The 22,355-nt window shown below is 37.7% G+C and overlaps 1 protein-coding gene across 1 annotated transcript; it reads left to right on the top strand.

Annotated features, from left to right (window-relative positions):
• Positions 1-466: 466 nt before the first annotated feature.
• CYBRD1 (cytochrome b reductase 1) lies at positions 467-14,995 on the top strand. The gene is made up of 4 exons (XM_013960785.2): positions 467-749; positions 7,915-8,123; positions 10,413-10,567; positions 10,773-14,995. The coding sequence occupies exons 1-4, from the start codon at positions 563-565 to the stop codon at positions 11,071-11,073; spliced, it is 852 nt and encodes a 283-aa protein (XP_013816239.1). The 5' UTR covers positions 467-562; the 3' UTR covers positions 11,074-14,995.
• Positions 14,996-22,355: the final 7,360 nt, after the last annotated feature.

Raw genomic sequence — 22,355 nt, 5'->3', positions numbered from 1 at the left:
AAGGAAAAAAAGGAAAAAAAGGAAAAAAAGGAAAAAAAGGAAAAAAAGGAAAAAAAGGAAAAAAAGGAAAAAAAGGAAAAAAAGGAAAAAAAGGAAAAAAAGCTCCGCGTTAAACAGCGGTGCCGAGGAGCTGCATCGGGGCCACGGGGCAGGCAGCAGCTGCCCTCGGAGGCTGCAGCGCCGCCAGCCCCGGGCACGTTGAGGCCCGGAGGGCGGCTGCGGGGGAGCCGCCGCCCCGCGGAGGGGCCGCCCGGGGCAGGCAGGGCAAGGGCCGCGCCGGGGCCGCGCCGGGGCCGCGCGGCGGCCGGCAGCCGTTGGGCCCGCGGCCGCAGTAACGGTCGGCGCAGGGGCACGCGCTCACGCCGCCGCGCCGGGGCGGGCTCCGCGCGGCCGCCCCGCCCCCGCCCGCGGCCCCGGCCCCGGCCCCGGCCCCGGCCTGCCCCCGCCCGCGGCGCCGCGGGGGGAGGCGGTCAGCGCGGCGCCCGCCCTGCTCTGCCCTGTCCTGCCCCTCCGCTCCGCTCCGCTCCCTGCCGGCGGCCCTGCCGCGCACGGGGCCCCGAAGATGGAGGACTACGGGCGCTTCTTGGCGCTGCTGGTCTCGGCGCTGCTCGTCGGTTTCCTGTCCGTCATCTTCGCCCTCATCTGGGTCTTCCACTACCGCGAGGGGCTCAGCTGGGACGGGGGCGCGGGGGAGTTCAACTGGCACCCGGTCCTCATCGTCACCGGCTTCGTCTTCATCCAGGGCATCGGTGGGTGCGCGCGGCGCGGAGCGGAGCGGAGCAGGGCGCTGCGGCGCGGCGCGGAGGGGCCGCCGGGGCTGGCGGGAGCGGCGGGGCCGCCCCGCGGCGCCGGCGCTGCTCCTGTCTCCACGGCGGAGCCGTTCAGGGAGGCTGGCGCTTGTGCCGGGGGCGGAAGGGACAAAGGGTCTTTTGTAACAAGCCGAAGCTGCTATATATGCTTTTCTCTGCCATCACTTGTTTACCCTGGCCTGGGATTTCCTTGCGCTTTGAGTAACGCTTGCGAGGTGTGTTTTCCTAGTCAGCGTGAATTTCTGCAAGTTGGGAACCGAAATGCCAGAAGTGCTGCCTCCGGAAAGCTTCTCCCTCCTTCCCCTCTCTGGCTCACTCTCTCAAGCCCCATGAGCAGAAAGGAAAGTTCAGCACCGCTGAAGCTGGGTCCAGGAAAGGGTTTCGTGCCAGAGAAAATGCAGCCGCATCACCATCATTATAAAACAGTTGGTTTGCCCAGCCTCAGCGTAAATTAGTTTGTAAAATGTACTTTTTAAATTCATTCTTCATTCAGTTTGCTTAGGTAACGTAAAGTGGTTCTGATGAGTGGGGGTAGGAACTTTTGATTGCCTACTGTTTAGACTTAGACTAACTTTTAAATGCTCCCTATTATTCTTGTAACATTAACAATATCCTTTTTTCCATCGCATGCCATTAGCATGTTATGTCTGAAGTGCAAGCGTTGCTGCTTGGGGCTGATAGGAATGTTGGATTTTGAACCGTCTTTTTGCTGTCAGTGTTATTGGCTAATTCCAAGAAAACAGAAAAAAGTTGACATGATGTAGTTCATAAATGATTTCAGTTTAGGAAGGAAGAAAAATACAATACTCTTAGTAAAGTTTAAAAAACAGACAATGATAGAAGACCACAGAGGTGCTAACCTAGCTATGCCTGTGAATAGATTTAAACTAAAGCTAAACATTGCAAAAATAAGGGCACTGGACAGTACCTTAAGAATCTTGAAATTTGGAGGTGAAAATAAATTCATTAAGACAAATGGGGGAAACTGACAGCGACAACAAATCCAGCAATAATTTCCCATAAAGCCAGTTGATAAAATTCTTGTTAGTTTCAACACGAAGAGAATTAAGTGAAACATTAGTAATGTCTCCAAGCAGGGCAAATAAATATTGCAGAGAAGAACAGTGGAAATCCTCCATAATTTTAGCACGGATTTTTCTGGGGAGAGGTGAGGGGAAGATTTCACTGTTCTTCAGTAATTAAGAATGCCTAGAGACTTAGCGTATAAATGTAAACAGGAGTACTTTTTCTCTGTAATAGGAGAAGTTAACTTACAATTTCATTTTTAATAACCTTATTTACATTTGCTTCACTGGTGAATGATACGCCGCATTCATACAGCCAGGAAACTTGTCCAGCACATCTGGACATTCATTCCAGTGGAACGTGTTGTTGGGAAGGCGTGTGTGCTCGCTCTCCGGCAGCAGCCCCACAGTTTGAGGCTGGAACATGCACGAGGAGTGGGGGCCATCTAGTTTTGCATTAGGTAGGGAATTCTGTGATTTGAACATACACTACAAATTTCATTTTTTCAATGGGAGTGGGGTTCTGAGCTTTGTGGCTTAAAGTTACGTATTACTTGTGAGCAATGAACAATATTTTGAAGTTGCTTTATATAATATTGCCCAATAGATCATGCAAAGTGTAATTTTAGGCTATAAATAAGTAAAGCAATAACAAAACACCTGTTGACTTTACCAGGATATCAAATTACAGATTTTTTTTACAAACATAGACTTTTTTGCAGAAAATGGAGGTTTTCTGCAGAAGTTCTTCCTACCCCTTTTCTTTTTTTTCTCCAGAAACTTAGTTTGTCCCTGCATCAAAGAGTAAGGATGTTGCTTCAAGCCATATGTATGTAAGGGTATTTATAAGGTAAAGAAAAGTTCACCATAGCTTGAAAAGATTTTATACAAAGAATTCATTGATAATAGAGCATTATTTGGAGTAGGAATTCCTATCGTATAACAAGAAAAGCAAAGACAGAGACAGAAGAAAGATCATACTAAATGAGATGAAATATCAACAGATAAGATTCCACTGTGGATCTGATCCAAATTTAGCTGACAGAATTCAATCGCCATCAAATTCAAAGTAATTTGGATGAGTCTTTGTGATAGGATACCTCTTTGCACACATGCCATAAAAAGAAGTAAAATCTTTAAGTGTTTAAAAATAGTAAGGAATAACTGAATACATATCTTAGTGAAATGATATACAGATTTTGAAATAATAAGCAAAAAATCACCTGTTTCTTGGGTACAGTAGAGTCTACACAAATAGGAATAGAAATGTTGTATTGTTGGTCTATATAAGGCAGAGAGGATGATGATAATAATGTGGATATGGGGAAGTAGATGTACCCTGACAAAAGTGTTACATGCCTCATGTTAATCATATGAAAAGCTGTAGGCATTAATACTTACTATTTGTGGATCAGTGCATAGGTAAATGATACGTGGCAAAACACTGTCTGTGCATGGTAATTGTCCAGATGATTTCTAAACTGAAAGTGGGAAAAATACAGGTAATAAAAGTCCTAGTGAACATTAGTACAGCAACAGTTATTTTAAAAAAAAAGATAGGAAAAAAAAACATGAGGAAAAAGTGGGTTTTAAGAATAGCTTGAAGGAATAGTAGTGCGATAGAATGGGTTAAATAAGTAAATAAAGGATTGTCTTATTTTATATGTGGAAATGTTGGACAATGACAGTAGGCACCAGGGCATGCTCCAAAGCAGTATTTGCATGCCATTTCATGTTTGCCTTGCAAATCATTATGTTTGGCACCCTCCCAAAGGACTAAATATGGGAGCCATCAAGACATAATTGAGCATAAATGATTTTTGAGAATTTCTCATCTCATTACTCACCTAACAAAGCAAGGTTTTTTCTACAAAGATATGACAATCTCTGCTGGAATTGGAGGAGCAGCATGGTTGTTTGGGGGGCTGCAGGAAACCGAACAGAGTCAGAACTAGGAGGATGGGGCGGTCTTTGTTTCCCATCTTCGGATCAGCCTTTCTGTGCTTCTCAGTCATATAGAAGCTCTATATAAAGTCTGCAGCAAGGCTGACATTATAAATCTTGGGAGATATTTGCACAATTAATACTTCTCATCATATATCACTTATAAATATCATATAACTTGTATTTTAAACAGCCTGTAAACAAGAGGATGTAGCCTAAGGGCAGAAATATATTAATAAAGGAATACAACAGGAGTGTTACTTAAAAGATCTTAAAGAAAAGGAGAAAGAAAAGGTCCTAGTCTACCACATTACCTTGTGATGTTCCAGAGTCAATTAAATTTCATCTGTACAGATGAAATTACATAGGTGCATGAGACAATCTAACAGCTCACTCCAGCTGAAAAAGTCCTACTTTTTTCCTTTATTCCTTTTAGCTTTCTCCTTGCTCTGGTTTCATCTTCCTACCGCTTTTTGTTTGTGCCAATTCTTGTGCTTGTCAGACCTCACCCAGCAGAAACCAAAACACCCCTTAAAAGGTTCAGATTTTGCTGGATTAACAAATTGAACTGATTTCAGTGGGTCTCAGAAGTGCCATAGATGGGAGAAGGGAGAGGGTGGACAACATGCAAAAGCAAAGAGAAGGTGGAGGGGAAAATATAGTAGGGAAATTCCCCCCTTTCTGCAGCAGTAAGCTAATAGATTGGCTCAAATGATTATTTAACTGCATTTTAAAGAGCAAATGAGTAACAGTGGGTCCTTCCATCCTTGACTAGAGAAGGTGCAAAATGCCCAGACTAACTGCTCGAAGTGACTAAGGCAACCATCTAACAATAGCTGCAAAAAGGATGATGCTCTAAGATTTATCCAGGAAGTGTCATCCCTTGGAGTAGGTTATAATGGCTGACTAGCTAGCTTCACAAGTTACCTGAAATGGTGGAGCAGTTCAAGAAGATCAGATCTTCAGTGTTAAATATGATTTTCATAATGTGTTTTCTTATATCATCTTATCGCAATCCTTTTTCAGTAATGCAAATCTCTTGACGTAAACATTCCTTCATCTTTAAATCACATCTGACGATAAATGCTTGCTCTGAGTTGTCTGACAAACAATATGATTACCTCTTTTTTGAACATAACACAACGTCTGTTCAAAGGAAAAATAGCAAACTCACGGAGTTTCTATCAGCTGATGGGTTGTAGAATTTTCAAGAATCTGAAGGGAAAGCAACTGGGTCTCATCACAGGCAAGCTGCAAAGAGGCAGCTTAATTTGAGCCCCACTGAAATCATAAATAGGCACTTTTTTGTTGGGTTCATTTTGTCCATTTTAGTGTTAAAGTGGTTCTCAAAAAAAACCAGCAGGCATCCAGAACTAGCAGAAAGTAAGCAACAGGATCATCCATGAAGGAGCAGGAGAGGAAATGGGAGGAGTGAAAAGTAACATTCTCCTTCTGGCAGCTGTGAGCTGTTGTGTCAGTGCACGCAGACTCAGAGAGACAGGCTGCATGACTCTGGAGTGGAAGGGTTCTCGTGAGCAGTCCTTAACACCTCCCCACAGCACATGGCAGCCAGAAGTCCTAGACAACTAACTTCAGATTTTTGCTGTGTATATTTGGTGAGAACAGATGTTTCACACCAAATACAAGATTTTGCAAGATCACTCTGTCCAACATGACATCCTTTAAAATCAGAGCTCATAACAGGAGTGAGATCAGAGTAAAGAACCTGTGTCTAAGGATGCCTGGTCTTAAATAATCTCAAATCTTTTAAGAGTAGAGATGCTATACTCAAGAAAGTTCTTCACGGGACTACTTTAGCATGTCATCTGAACAGGTATAAATGCAGTAACTATGTATGTGCTTTTACCCCTTGCTGAGCCAGTCTTTAAGAGCTCACACCACTGAAAGTGGAAGGTTCCTCCTCCCATCAATTCTCCTCCTCTCACCTCTGTGCCCCAGTGTCTTGCTCCCTCCTGCTGGTCAGACACACACCGGTTGTGACTAAGTGGGGGAGAGCACAGTCAGACAGAGCAAAGGTGGTGGTTGGGGGGAACTATCTCTTCTGACAGTGGTGGACCATCAGATTTGCTCAAGTTGCAGTGTATAACTTCACACATAGCCCTCAGTGAAAGAAGATTAAACCAAAGCGTACTATTATGTATTTTGTCTGGGCTATGGCATATAACATGCTAAGGCATGGTATTGTTAACAAGTGTCCAAGCCCTCAGTCTGTATTCATTGCTTTTCTATCATATAGTTTCAAATACCTTCATGAGATATTGAGGCTTGCCTGGGGCTTTATGGCATACAGGCCATATAAAATCAGTAATCATAGTTAAATTAATATTAAATTAATGCAGGCAATTATTTCAATATTAACAAGATATAACATTATCCTCTATATAACTTTTTGAGAACTGTTGGAGGTGATCATAAGCTTGATGTGCTGAATCACAGAAATCAATCTGTGTCTTATACCTTGACTACTGTCAAGCTGTCTTGACAGTAGGCTTCCATCTTCCTGATTTTGATTCACTAGTTCCACTTTTAAAAAATAGAAAGCTGAGAACTACCTGTTATATATATTTAAATATTCTAAGCGTCACTTCCATTCCAGTATTATACATGTAAAAGCATATAATGATTTAAAATCCACTTGTAGTCTGGAAATTCCACTTACAAACAGAGTTTTCTTTGTGAATTGTTTAGTAGAATATTACACTTTCTGGCATGCATCTAAATAAAAATACATATGTGTAAATAGAACTTTAAAATTAATTTGTCATTTGTTAGTTTTCAGCACAACATACAGAATTTAAATAAAATAAAATAAAAAACTAAGGTTACAGAGAAGTAATGAGGAAAGCATGAGAACTACTTACCTAAATTCTTCATCTTTGTATTTATCAGGTAATACATATTTTTCTTATCTGGTGCGCATAGTAATGTGTTTCTGAATGTTTGGAACAGGAACATTTTTAAACCTGCATACATTCTGTTCCTTGATTTTAGTATAGCTAATTATATAGAGGAATTTGAATGTAATTTCATAACCAGAAACATTAAATGAGTATTTGATGAACCAGATCAATAAAGCTCAGGCTTTTGCTCAGGAAAGACATTACGGGTGTGGGCACTGATCTTTTGTCAAGTGACCAAGCATGCCATAAATATTTGTCCCCTATTACCTGAATATACTTATTTGTTGTTGCATATCTGGAAGTACTACTGGTTTGTAATAAGATGTACCTGGGGCTTCAGTCACATGGTCTGATCCATATGTTCCCCTGTGGAAAGCACCTGTGGCTGGGGCATGTGACGGGCAGTTGTGGCAGAGACGGGGCAGTGGGGAACTGAGAAAAGGGATGGGCAAGAAGCAGCTCTGCGCTAAGTTGTCCTCATGAGCCATCTGGAGTTAGATCACTGTTTAGAAATTGTTGCTTTGTTCAGACTGGACAAAACATAGCCTGCTAGTATTATACATGATAATATAGGCGAAAAGCTTACATTTATCTAAGATTAAGTTTGAAGTGTTTAGTTGCCAAATCCTTTTGTTTTCAAGAGTCAGATTATGATTCCCTTAAACTCAGTGAGTAGCATTTTCCCCTTTAAAGTAATCCTATTAATATATATGTAATAGATAAGTCGTAAAAATATCTATGTAATTACTTGATAAAGGCATTCAAAACTGGCAAAGAGAATGAATATAAAAACATTCTTACACGCTTCCCTAGTAATTGATTTTCTGGATAAAAGAATTGAGCCCTGTTCCTCCAATCTGACTAGTAGGAAAATCTAACTCCTATGCAGAATCGCAGCTAGATCAGTTTAAGGAATGGGGCCTTAATTGGGAATAGACAATACTGTTGTTTGCTGTTATTTTTTGAAACTTACCTAAAATTTTCTAAAAAAGAAAGAAATCTCTCTAAAAACTGTATTTAAGCCTCAGTGTATATTTGGAATATGTTATGTGTTAGGTTGTGTAGGAGAAAAAACTTTGAACAGACTTTTTTGGAGGACTAAAGGTTTGATTTTCCTGTAATTTACATTGGAATGATTTGCATGATGCACGATTATTAAAATTTTAGAGAAGTTATCCTATAAGGCATGAAATCTTGTTTCTGTTCTTTCCTCAGCCATTATTGTATACAGATTGCCCTGGACCTGGAAATGCAGCAAACTCCTGATGAAGTTCATCCATGCTGGGTTAAATACCATAGCTATGATTCTTGCAATTGTTTCTATGGTAGCCGTGTTTGAATACCACAATGCCAGGAACATTCCTAACATGTACAGTCTGCACAGCTGGATTGGGCTGACTGCTGTTATATTTTATTCTCTCCAGGTCAGAATTTAACTTTATTTATAACCAGGTTGTAAAGTTTAAGAATGTGTTGAATAATTCAGGTACAGTAGGCCCTCGCTAATATGCTCTAGCTATTGGGATACCCATTTTACATTCTGTGATTTGTCAAATTAACATGTAAATGTGCAAATACTGGATCCTTGACTTCAAAGAAAAATGTACTTTAAAGCATATTTTGTTTATTTGCTGGGATAATTGTAGTTTATTTACTATTCAGGTTTACAGTAGTGTGTTTTTAAGCTCTATAAACTGCTGAAGTTAAAGCAAAACTGACATATGTCTCTTATTTTGGTGATACGAGATGAGAACTATTGAATCTGTGGACTAGTATCATGGATTCTTAGATTGTTTTGAAAAATAACTATGGAAGAACATTTTCATTTACAAAACCATAGTGTATCTTTTTTTTTTTTAATGAGAAATAAGTGATTTGGTTTGTAAACAGCTTATTTAAATATATTTAGAGCTTTTATTAAGGAGTTCTCAGCTGAATTACTGTTTTGCCTTTTTTTTCCAATTAGTATAGTTTTAGGTTGTCACTTCTTGGCCTCAAGACAGAACAAGTGCAACAGGGGGCAGTGTAGATCTAAGGCATAGCCATGTGAACGAGTTACTGCTGGGTCTGCTGATCTTCAATCTGCCTCTCATTTTGCTACTATGAACATGATCAATGTCACTTAACTCAAAGCCTTGGCTGCCTTGTCCATAGAACTGTGGTATTACTTCTTCCAAACTGGGATGTAAGTCTCCAGTCAGAGACTTCACAGGAGTTTGTAAAGTGATTGAGAACTATTACTAGAAAGGACTAATAAAGTAGTATTTCTGTTAATAGACAAGACACTTTGCATTTGCCAGAAGTGGTATGTTGATCTAAGAATTAATGTGCAAACATGACAAGAGTAAAACAAGTAAATTTTACTGTAAATATTTTCCCTCCAATAGTCAGACTATAAAAATAATAATTCTTAGTGGTATTCTTGAGGAGATGCTCATATAATAATATACCTGTAGAAACAGAAGTGTAAATATATTGTACTGAAGCCAAATGTATGTTAATATAGTATAGCACAAAGTTACACATTTAAGAATAGGGCAGAAATGTAAAATGGAGACTGTCTTTTGGAAAGCAATGTCTCTGAAAAGAAGTATTCAAAGTGGACTCAAAATGAGTTCTTGTGATGCTGTGACAACAGGAAAAATAAATCTGTTTGTAAGAGACTATTTTTACCTCTATATATTGCATTAGTGAGACTAATATGGAATACTATGGAATATGGAATACATTTTTGTAAATGTTAAAAAATTGAAAAAAGTGCAAAGAAAAGCTGGAAAAGTAATATGAGAGCTGGAAAAACTGTCTTCCAGTGAAAGACTTAAAAAGCCAGAACTGTTCAGATCTAAAAGAAGATTAAGAGATGACTTGATTACAGTGTATTAAAAAGCTTCCTAGGGAGAAAATACTAGGTTCTTTAATCCAGCACAGAAAGGCAGAACAAGGACTAAGGCTGGAAGTTAAAATTCATGCACTATTTCTAATTTAGCAGCAGGAGTAAGTAATGATGGGACAAAGTAAAGATTGGATGCAGCCTCAGTGTGACTGGGCAAGTCTGTGACTGAAACCACGTGACATGATGGGTTACCATCCACTGCACAGTAAGTGCTAATGGGAGGACTTCTGGCCCTGAACAACTTCCCCCCACCGCACACACCTTCACTCTGTAAATGCCATCTGATTGATATATTCAGATATAGACCAGTGCCCTTCTAGGGACATGTACCAATACAACCAAAGCTGTAACAAGGTGAAATTCTATAGTCCACTGAAGACAGCAGGTTAAACTGCCTTCTGATGTTCCTTTACGTGTAAATCTATAATGAAAGGGGAGAAGAGAAATTAAAATTGAAGAGAAATTGAAGGGACTGTTAAAATGTAGCTACTCACACCTTTGAAGTATTACTAAATTAGTGACATTGAAACTTTGTTTCTCCAGTACTCAGTTTGGTTTTGGTTTTATCATTACCACTCAGTTTGGACATTGGTATTAGGTCGGATTATTTATAAAATATTTCATGTCTGTTTCCCAGGCACTAATCTAGAATTATGGTTTTGGTCTTAGTAGTGAAGATTCAAAAATGAAAATTTCAATTCATACTATATTTGTACCTGAAGACATCTCAAAATGGAATTTTTACGATGATTTTGAGTCTGCTTGAAAAGTGCAGCTTGTATCCCATTAATTTTTATCTCTGAATCTTTTTCATGTTTAGCTTCTCCTGGGTTTTGCTGTCTTTCTACTCCCCTTTGCTGCAGTTCCGCTTCGAGCAGCTCTCATGCCAATACATATTTATTCGGGCCTCCTCATCTTTGCAACAGTGATTGCATCAGCTCTCATGGGAATCACAGAAAAGCTTATATTTTCACTGTAAGTATTTTTTTTTATTTGTTTATTAAACTTATTAATTGCAAACTATACTCCCTTTTGCACAGAATAATAGCAGTCTAGTATTGAGTCATTGTTTTGTTTTGTTTTAAAAAGACATCTTGCCTAGCAAGGTACTACTGGTTTTAGATCAGAATTGCCATTAAAAAAATGTCTTTTTTTACCCCTTTTTAACCTTTTTTTACAGGAAAAATCCTGCATATAGTACATCCCCACCAGAAGCAATTTTTGTCAATTGTCTTGGTCTTTTGATTGTAATCTTTGGTGCACTCGTTCTGTGGATGGCAAGCAGGCCCCACTGGAAACGCCCGCCAGAGGAGCTTCCTAAAGTTCCGCGGCGCAGTGGAGGGACTCCCGAAGGCACAGAAGCAGAATCCACAATGACAGATTGTAGTAATGCAGATAAATCTGACGTGGGCTTCAATAGTGAAGCAGCCAGAAAACGAAACCTCAAACTTGATGAAGCAGGCCAACGATCAACAATGTAAAGAAAATATACAGTATAATAGTGCTATTGTGTTGCCAAAAAATACTCCTTCCGATGCAGTTATATTGATACAGAAATAGGTTGGGGTTTTGTTTTCAGTCAGGCTTGCTCAAAGGTATTCAAGTTTTCTGCATATGAATTTAAATTCCAGTAAGTCCCAAATACATTATATTGGTTCATGCTTAATCCTCATTAAATAAATGAGAGCTGGAATGAAAAACATGCCAAGTTTAATGCCTTTAAAAATAGATATAATGGGAAAATGTTTTCTCCATCACTTCTAAATTTAATGCCTGTATCTCTTACAGTTATGAAAAGTTATTGAGACTAGTTTTTTTTCTGAACTATCTTACAGGTATGAGTGAGAGTTGTAAATGTATGTCAGAGAACAGAATTTAGTGGTTAGCACATAACTTTTCTGATAATGCTCACTTTCTAAAAGGCTTGATTTCTTAAGCTGATGAACCCTCTCAGTGGCTGCTAAAATCTGTGGGATTTGAGGTCACTCAGCACTTTGCAGAGTTGCACTGTAAAAATTTCTGGCCTCAGATTTTGAATTCAGATAAAGAAATGAAACAGTTTGCCTGAAATTTTCATGAAATGTCATGTTGCTTTTAAAAACATTTAATTTTTTTATCAGATTTTAAATGTTGACTTATTTTTAACCAACTCTACCAAGTACGTTGCATAGAGACAGCATTTAGCTTTGGATATGGGTGATTGTTACTGAGATCTAAGGAAATGGTGAGATAGCGAAGGCAGAATTTGTCTTATTTGGACAACTATAGCTACACACTTAAAAATATATATATATATCACTTAATTTAAGTTTTCCTTTGATCCCAGAAGGCAGTATTTACTATCTTAATTTGATTGTACAGTTCCTCTTGATTTATGGCACTAGACTAGAAATTAGGAAATTGGAAACCAGAGTAGACTGGTGAGTGGTATCACAGAGGGGAGGAGCTTGAAGTGAGAAATGTTTCTCCCAAGAAAGAGTGGTGCCTTACTGATGTGACGAAAATGTTACCAGCTAACTGAAAGGCAGTTTTGATATCTCCACACTGGCGTCACAATCATTTTTGTTGCAGGGGTGAAGACAAACTTTATTCTATAATCAAACCATTTAAACTTATTTAAAAATTAAGATGTTAAATAATGCTATTTGAGTCTGTAGTGGCACTTTACTTTTATAGCTTGTTTTAATAATCAGAGTATTGATGTATTACTCTTACTCATTTTTTTCACAAATATAAACAATGCTTTTATTTTTTACTACCATTGAAGAATAATTATAACAGATTATTTTGATTGCACATGTCCAAAGTGATGAGCCTTTCTATTATGATCTCTTATAAAAGCTGTAGAGCCCACTGAAGTAATCTTGATAACTGCAATAGCTGTTCCAAATTTACCACTAATCATGTTGCAAAGAACTCAAAGTGTTTCAGACAGCATACCATTTTCTTCTTTTTTAAAGACTACATTAATTTTCATTTAGTTCAGATTTTTAAAACATTCAAACACATTAAACTTTGGCAAATATGCAATTTTTCTACTTCAAAGTGTTGCATTAGTATAAACAATTTTGGTTATGCATTATTTTGGATCTCCTCTGACAAAGCGCATCTCAGGTCCTGTTATTTGATTTGTAATAACATTTAATTATTTGCTAAGTACAGTGTAGAAAGCTAGCATAGTAAATTATTAGAAAAACTTTTTGGCTGTACCATTTGGTACTCAAGGGCTACACCCTCTAGTTCTGTGTCATCGCTTACATATGTGTGTGGATGACTGGGAACCATTTAGCATTCGTATAATGTTTGAGAAAATATCTGCTATTAAATGCTTGCATGTAGAATTCAGATATGAGAGAAGGAAATACTATCCTATTGTGTGAGCACTCCTCCAGTCCCACTGTGTACAGTGGATTGGACTGCTTTTTCCCTGTTTTTCAAGCATGTGTTTTTTCAAGTTCCACAAAATTATGTCTTCCCTAAAAGTGTTCTGAGCAGCTTCTGCATAAAATCCAAATAGTATTGATAATGAGTTTTTGAGAGAAAATTGAGAGTGCTCTTTTTACATGACAATAGTGTTCAATTGACATGACATTATTATGTTACTCATCCTACTATAAATTTATATATTGCCTATTAAGTAGGAAGAGGAAGTCACTGTAGCTTCTGGAGAACACTTAACTCTGCTATCTTGTTTTTCTGTGATCTCTTTATATTCTGCTCAGACAAGTCTATGGTTTTTTAGTGGAATCAGTAAGCAACTTAGAGCTGGTGGATGCAAATTTAGTGTTTGTGAGAGGTGCTCTGTTAACACTTCTGGAGTATGAGTTCATTTATTCACTTCGCAACAGGTGCAACACAGGCAACAGCATTTTAAGTTGGCATGTGTTGCCCTGTTACTGTGTCTCATCCACCTGTGAAAATGAGTTCATTCAATCCTTGCATGGCACTAACTCATCTAATAAAAGCATGTGTTTGTGTGCAAGGTAGTCACATGTACAGGGATTATTCTGGAAGAAACTCTAACCATACAATATACTGGAAAAAACACAAAATCTGTGATTTCTTTCTCACATCAGTAAACTGGATGTATTGAAATGAAAACTTTTAGGTGAATAGTTCTATATGCTGTTAAAGTTAAGCTATAGTAATAATTATGCCCAAGAGTACTACCCAAGGGTAGTGATACTTCAAAAAAGAATGGTGGCATTTCTTCTGTCTCTATTCTGATGATACAAAGCTCATTGCACACCAAGGATTAGCAACCTTTCAAGGGTAGTCTGCCAAGCTGTATTTTTCTTTTTCAAATTTGAGGTTAAACATGCTGGTAGAAACTCACAGGGAGGTAGGAGATCCCATTCTGGGAAATTATGGTATCACACAGATAATCAGTGATATCTGATGCACATGATGCAGGGGCTTCTAGCTCCTTTGGACTTTGGAAGGTCTCTCCAAGATGCAGTAGCTCCGTGCTCCTAAACCTTTCTCAACCTTGGTGTGTGCAATTTAAAATAGGCTTGCATGCTATAGCCTTTTGGTTTCTGTCCAAACAGATAAAAAAAATCTTTGTAAGTATCCTTAGTTCAAGTTAGTTCAAATGCTAAACAAAATAAGAAGGACTTTGGAGTGTCATCTTTTTAGAAAAAACGGATAATCCTAAATCTGTTTCTCAAAGTGGCCTTTCATCAGCTTTTCTTCCATAGAACTTGCAGTTATGTGTAGGAGTAGCAACATGGAAACTAAAAAAGTATATTTTCAAATATATAAGTGAAAGTTAGAACTCTAGCTTTTTTTATCAGCATTTTTATGGATGTTTTGGAATCTTCTACATTGTTATGTTTTTACAGGGACATGACTGTACAGCTTACATTCCAAGTTTGGGTTTCTATAAAAACATAGGAAGTTACAAAACCTAATATAAAAAGTACTATTTTTTATAAGAAGTCTGAAAAAAAGAATTATTTTTTAATGTATTTACATGCTGTCTTGCAGTAGTGGGCACAGAAGCAGAATTGTGTTTTGTTCCAACATTAATGAACCTGAGGAATGATGGTACAAACTAGATTTTAAAATTGAATGTACAGTTATTACACGTACACTTCTTACTACATGTAATCAAGAAGATTGCATATGATATTGTAAATATGGATTACTTGTGTACATGGAAATTTTATTGAGAGACTAAAAGATATTGCCAAATATTTTCTATTTCAGAAGACTCTTTTGTTTCCATTTTACAAAATTCTGTCCTCTGTTTCTGCCTGTTCACAAGGACTTAAAGAATTATTTTATTGTTTTGTTACTTGCAATACATATTTGTAGATGAAAACAAATGTTTAATTACAATGTCTATTTTCCTTATTCTTTTTTGTATGTTAATAAAAATGATTTTTCAAGCTTATGATACCACTGAGTACAGAATTATATTTTGTTACTAAGTCACAACTTTTTAAATTTGGTAAAAGATCAAATTATTATCTTGACTACTTTTTTCGAAAACAGTTAAGAATATTCTTAAAATATTCTAAGCATTCCTGATAATATTCATAATGAGGATCAATTATAAACATACTCAGAATTGGGGACTCAAAATTCTGTTAGGAGGCTGGCATTTGTGTTGAGAAATGTTTTTTGAAAATTCTTGATGGAACCCTTGTAACTTCTGAACTGCTTTCTGCATTGTATGACAGTGTGATGAACACTTTTGATCTCTGTAAATCTAGTGGGCAGTTAGGAAGGGTAAATTACTATACAGGAAAGGACTGGAGTCCAGGTCAACCAAATGGATGCTAACCATTGCAAGTAATGCAGCTAATAGAAGAGAGGAAGTAAAATGAGAAAATTCAATTAATACTGTACAGATATCAGAACTCTAAAAAAAAAAACAAACAAACCCACACAAGGCCACAGCTAGCTCTGACAAAAGTAGAAAAAACTGGCATAAATTTCAATGAGCTCGCTCACATTTGGCAAATATGGTCATCATAGACTACACCAATATGTGTCAGCTTGGAGCTTGAGCTCACAGTTGGGTCCAAACTCCCTGGTTATGTGTACTGACTACTCATTGGCTCTCACCCTGCCTCTGTCAGGAGTGAGCTAACTGGCTCTTCAGGCATAGAAATGTTTGCAATTTTCCTTTCAGTTTTCACTAGCATTTCATTCCAACAAAAATTTTCCATCTAGCTGTACTCACAGTTTGCAGGATATTATTAAATAACGTGCTTAATCAGATTTTCAAATATTTTGTAGAGGATGGTCCTTTCCATTACACGTGTATACAAGTAGTAATCCACTAGGTGGCAAGCACTACCAAAACTGCCTCTGTCAGATGCTAGTCTATCGCTGCTTTAAATCATACAATATGATTTATGTGCCTTTAAATAAAATAATGTTAGTAGATATAAAACGCAATCATGTCAGAATGTATATATTTAGTTTTATTTTCTTTTAAAAGGGACACTTAAAATATAGTTCTTCATCTCTCTGACTTTGGAAATTGTTCTTTATTGTGCTCTACCTCAGATTTCTTAACCTGCTGTTTGTAACTTCTGTGTGAGTATAAGCTTAATTAAAAGAAGGAATAAAGAGAACATGAGAGCATGCAAGTTTAGGGATAAGCTCATATACAAGATAGAAAAGTAGCAAGAATTAGAAAAAAATGGGAACTTTAGCACTTTTGCCATTTGATCTTGCAGTCTTACACAAAATGTGTCCCTTTAAAATCGTCACTTTGAAAAAGTGAACATTTGTGCCAATTTCAAATAACCAAAAAGTAAAGTTCTCCCCTCCAACCTATGCTAACAATTTCTGTTCCTAATTTATTCTGTTTGTGGAAACTGATATTGTAAGCATGTTTGCTGACCTATACTAGTTCCAACCACTGAAAGTTATTCTGTACATGGTGTGTTGGTGCTACTTCTTGATCTGACTTGCTTACCTGTCCTCTGAGGCTGTTTTTATACTGAAAGATATTTTGTCACCTACAGCTAACCAATGGCACTGATTTTATGATAACAGTGGGAATGCTAATGTAGTCAGAGTATTGTGGGTTTTTTCACAGAATTAATGATTCATGTTTAGGTCAGTGAAGTAGTAAAATTCATTGGAATTCTGATTCTCCTGTACCTTACTCTCACTATTGCTTATCACTACTGGATCTGGTAGAAATACTATGTTAAAAGATCCCCAATATAGATATAATCCTAGCATAACAGCTTGTGCACTGATCTATTTGTTAAAAACATCAAATGCTGTTGCAGTAAAGGGCTAGTTCATGGATCACTGTGGCAATGGAAGCACTAACATTGGCTGTCTACTGTTTCTGAGCAGATGAGGGGACAGGAGTAAAAATATAAGAGAAGCTACATGAGTGTTCACTACTGTTATTACTGTATCTGTTGCAAGCAACTTCAACAAAAGCCCTTGAGATCATGTTATCTTGTCCCAAATGCATGTCTTCTAATGAATAATAATATATATAATGTTACAATTGTCAGGGCCCTCAAAGCACTAAAAGGCCTTAATGGCTCTGAGCAGTCCCACCTGGTACCCCCATCTCCACTGCTGCCCACAGACCCTGGAGCCCAATTTCAGCTCAGCTGGGGCCTTCATACCCTGCCTGAGCTACACCATAAGAGCACTGGTCTCCAGCTCAGCCACACCTGTGCTCCTGCCTGGCTATGGGCCCTGCTGATCTGGACCTTGTCACTCAACCTGCCTAGCATTCATTGCGCTGCATCTGACCCCAGTTACCCTCACCGGATTTGACCCTGACCTGTGGATTCATGTTCTGGCCTGACCTCGGACCTGCCTCATCACCATGAACTTGCCTGATGATCTGGACTCTTGGTTGAACCTAGCTGGCATCTCTGGGCCTGCCCTGCTCCCTTGCTTGGGTACTGTGGGATGGGGCCCTGGCTAGTGAGGAAACACTTTGTTTAAGGGGTGAAAAAAGATGTTGATTGGACAGTCACTAACAAATAAAGCACTTTTTTTGCTTTTATAAAGCGATACCAAATGATCCTGTCACTCTCCAGGTCTCCATACCTAACAAGAATAGCAGCTAGAAATGTGACAGAACGCTTTTTTGCAGCATGTAGCAGTGTACAAAGACAAATCCTGCCCTTACTTTTTTGCATAATGTGCGCAGAAATTGGAAGGGTCCTGCAAAATGTAACTGCAGCAGCTTCCAAAATGCTGCAGTAGAGGACTACCTACCAATAAACCTCTGCATTTTTCTTGATGGCTCTTTCCTCTGCATTGACAGATATAGAACTGGTGACTACAAATAATGACCAATGCCCAGCAAAGAAGGAGCCATAATACATGCATCCCAATGAACTGTTCTCTACTTCCAAGTAGTAGAACCATACCAATGGCACTGCAGGCAGAAACTTCAGTAACTGCAAAAGATTAATAAGAATTTGCCTATCTATGAGACTCTAAGCATATAACAAAAAGCAGTATTTGGCTCAAAGAGTTGGCATATGGACCTAAACACTACTATCCTATCTTCAAATAAATGAGAGAAAGCTCACAGGCAATACAGGCAGTCAGCTATTCCTAAACCATAACAGGCATTCAAAGCCCTCACATTGGTGTTACTCCATTTTGAATATAACCATAGGTAAGAGTTGCTTCCAGAGTTGTTAAGGGACTTCAGAGACAGTAGAGTGTTATTCAAATCTCTGACTTTTGTTTGTACCTAATTTGCCTATAAAGTAAAATATCCTAGCACAGAAGTAAATACAGTGCTCATTTTTTGCATTTGATTTCTTCCTTCATAAGCCCACATCGGTCATCAGGGAGTATTGTGCACTCCATTTTAGCCTCTTCAGAATTTTAAGTTGTTACCAACTTCGAAATTAATATAGGAACCTCTGTCAGGGGATTTGACTACAGTTCCATGTGCTTTGAGCTGTTCACAGCAATGCCCAGGTCTCCTTCCTAAGTTAACCGTTACAATCCTGTGAAAAGCTCAGACATTTCAAGTTTTACCTAAAAATTACATTATTCTGCACTTATTAATATTAAGCTTTCCAAGCACTGAATGCGCTCTGTTTGCCAAGTTATATTTCTTATTCCAAGCTTCCCTCCCCAGTTCTTCCATGGAGTTTTTATTCCTAACTCTGTATTTCCTGAACCTCTCCTCTGTATCACTGCAAACATAATAAAGAATATTTTGGCTATTTGATATAACCTATTGAATTTTGAATTAAAAATATTTCTGTGGCTTTAGACTCTACCTTTGTACAAAATATGTAATATTCATCTCAACAGCCTACATCCAACACTTTTTAGTTACTTTATATCTATAACTTGAGGTCTGACCCATTTTGAGAGAATACAGCTTGTGCAGCCTATATGCAAAACACTAGGAAAAGCAGAAACTTCAGCTTGTTCTCCTTACAGATTTATTTATTCAGAAAGAGGCTTTGAAATGAAAGGCTGGCAAGCTTGCTGAACAATGAGTTGTTATTCTTTGAAGGCATATTATCTTAAAAATTCCAAGAATATCTGAGAGTTTTTATCTTTGAGAGAAAATAAATGGAAGAGTCTGAGAGGATTTTTTTTGTTGCTTTTTTCCTGTTACAGCTGCCTGTTGCTCTCATGTGGAAGTTTCCTGCTGATTTGACTTTTTATTCTGCTGTGAGACTTATGCCAAGATTTACATGATTGCTATGGAGAGCAACTGGATTTAGCATGAGGAGAAATAACTGCTTTCCCCTAGGGAGAGACAGAAAAAGGAAACACAGAGTGGGGCACATAGATAATATTATCTGCAGCTATATTCCTAGTCAATTATTTTATTCAGCCTCTATTTTTGATTCTGCTGCAACTAATAAAAGGCAGGAAAGCTACTGGCCTCAAGTCAGCAACTCAGATTATCAAAGAAACTATTTGTGTTTTAATATAAATGCCTAGCTACAATGGAAGCAATATATTGTTTTTATATAGAGCTCACCATGTTGCATCGTGTAACATACATGTAAATAAGAAAAACTGTCATTAGAATTTGCCAGGTGGAGCTTTGCCTTATATGCAGGGTTCTTCCACATAGAGAAAAGAGTCATTGTAGAACTGTGTATCATTACAGTCACTTTAGCAATCCATTGTCTATATGGTCTTTTGTGTATTCTTCCATTTTGGATTACATGCCCTGAATGTTAACACAGAGGATAAAATTTTTGCTTATAAGGCAGACCTGTGCAACATCAAATCATACACAGGCAGTTTTCAGGCTGCTGTCTTTTGTTAATCTTAAAGGACCTATGGAAAATACAATGTTTTGAGATACTGAAATATGTTTGTATCACAATGAAAGCTACTTCATGAGCAAAGCAAGACTCCAGAGTAAGAAGACAATAAATACTGAGAGTAGAAGGCAGTTTGGGAGAGTTTAGCACTGAGGGGGTGTACGTTTCCCAATGTAATTATTGACAGATAATTTAACAAAGTTATTAGTAACTTTGTTAATTAAAGAAAATTAAATCACATAATTAAGCAATCAGTTAACAAACCAGAAACAAATATTATCTACTTAGTCTCAGAGTTTAAATCCAGTAGTTAAGAGAGACAGAAGACAGTCTCATATTAATTAAGTAAATATTTTGGAGTTCCTAAACTAGACATACATAATAGAAAAACAGGTAAGAATTTCCATCATTCCCTTCTTCTTCATTTAATTGCATGTACAACAGTTCATCCTAATGTAAGAATTAAATCATCTAACTAGAATGACTGGTTTTATTTTTTTATCCTGTTGATTCCAAAGTTACGATTATTTCATGACATTTAGTTAATAAGAATGACTGACCCAATTTTCTGTTTGCTGTAACAGTAGTTTTGCTGTTAGAGAGTAGTAGCATTTTTGAGATACTCAGTTATCACCTGAAAATTTTTAAAAGGATATTTAAAAAAAAAAACTATCATCTTAGGGCCACTGATACTAACTTCTTGATATTTTTGCATATGCTAAAGATTGATTATTTTTAATATCAGTGTTTCTTGAACAGAAATTTTAGCACAGCCTTGCAGTTGGGGAATACAGACAAGCTTCCTGGAGTTTAGATGTTTATCTGAGCAGCTGCAACTACCCAAACATTCAGTGATCCCTTCATTCTACTGAACAAAAAATTATTTTGAAGGGAACCCGAATAACCTAATACAAAATAGTTACAAAATAACCATGAGGATTATGGCACTGATTTATCTTCTGGTACCATTTCTTTTCTTTTTCAAATGTCGTAAATTGAGACTTGGTTTGGGATTTTTAAAAAACTGTTCCCCTTTTAGAATAAAGTGAAGACTTTGGAGCTTCTCTGTTTCAAAATCTCTTATTTATTTTTACTACCTTTTACTCTGTCATATTTGACTATTTGGTGGGGAGGACAGGACTATGGGGAATAGCAGTTGCTCTTATTTCTCCTCTATTTTCCATAGTTCGCTAATCAGATTTCTAATGACGAAATTCAGGACAAGAGGTCTTAGCAGGAAGGATTTGGAGAGTCTGAAGTCCAACCCTTGTGAACAACTCTGACCTTCTACAAATCAAAGGTAGTAGGCATTTAATCAATAACTCCTGAATCAATCCATAAACTATGCCTCAGGTACACTACATGTTTTTTTAAAGACATCTCAACTAAAGCATTTAGATGATAGAATATTCCTTCTAGCCTAGATATATTGTTCCAAGTTGTAATGAATCAATTTTTTTTTAAGTACCTAATTTATAGTTTGAATTTATCTAGTTTCAACTTTGGATCACTAGATCTTATGCTTTTATCTGGTAACTAAAGAATCCTCTACTATCAGCTGTTTTCCTTCTATGGAGATATTTATATTTATGACCAAGTCAACTCATTATCTTTTCTATGAAGCTAAATGTATATCAAAAGGTAGATTGTAAGGAAAAATCAAAGTTCATTCTTCTATCCAGAATGAAAGCACCCACCTGATAAAATTGACTACACAGAGCAGGGTCACTTTATACCCTTGCACAGTGCTATAACCAAGCTAAAACCTTTAATAGCTCAAGGTTGGGCTTCTTGTTGCTAGTTCAGATTGTCACTGTATTAACAAGAGATTCCAGCAGGCTCAGTGCAGACACAGAGCAGGCTCAAGCTTTTCCTGCAAAATACAGCATAAAAGTATCCTATATATGATAAATGTGGCTGTAGGACTTCTTCGAGATATATGTGCTCACACAGACTAAAATTTTCACAATTTCATCTGAAAAATAAAGCCTTTTCTAGTTTCATAAAGATTTACTGACTTTTGTAACAGGGTAACAAGTCTCTTTTTTTCCAGTAGTTCTTTTGGCCATTTTCATTCATACATATGAATCACTGCAGGACTGGGACTAAACTGTTGGCAGCTGACAGCCCTTCTTTGCTTCAATCCTTTTTTACACTTGCAGCAAAAGTCAGGGAGGTGACATTATGAAGATAAAAGACAATTCACCAAGTCATCAGATCCTATTTCCACCCAACATGGAAACCTGAGCAAATGAGATTTTTTGAAAGCAACCAACTAGCCATGATTGGAGTAAGCAATGTAACGAGGAGAGCCTTTATGAAAGGAAAATTCCCAATAAAAAGGGAACAGTATATGTAACTGTATATGTATATATACAGTTGTATATTTGTATATATACCGCATCAGTGGAAACTAGCTAGAAATATAATGAAGTGCTTTCCCATAAATGAGTTACAAAAATTTCAAAACTCTAAATACGTGTGCAAACTGGATTTCAAGTGGAAAC

This window comes from Apteryx mantelli, chromosome 6 (genome assembly GCF_036417845.1).
Source record: "Apteryx mantelli isolate bAptMan1 chromosome 6, bAptMan1.hap1, whole genome shotgun sequence".
NCBI classification, from domain to species: Eukaryota; Metazoa; Chordata; class Aves; order Apterygiformes; family Apterygidae; genus Apteryx; species Apteryx mantelli.
The sequence above is the reverse complement of the archived record's forward strand: the minus strand, read 5'-3'. Positions and strand labels throughout refer to the sequence as shown.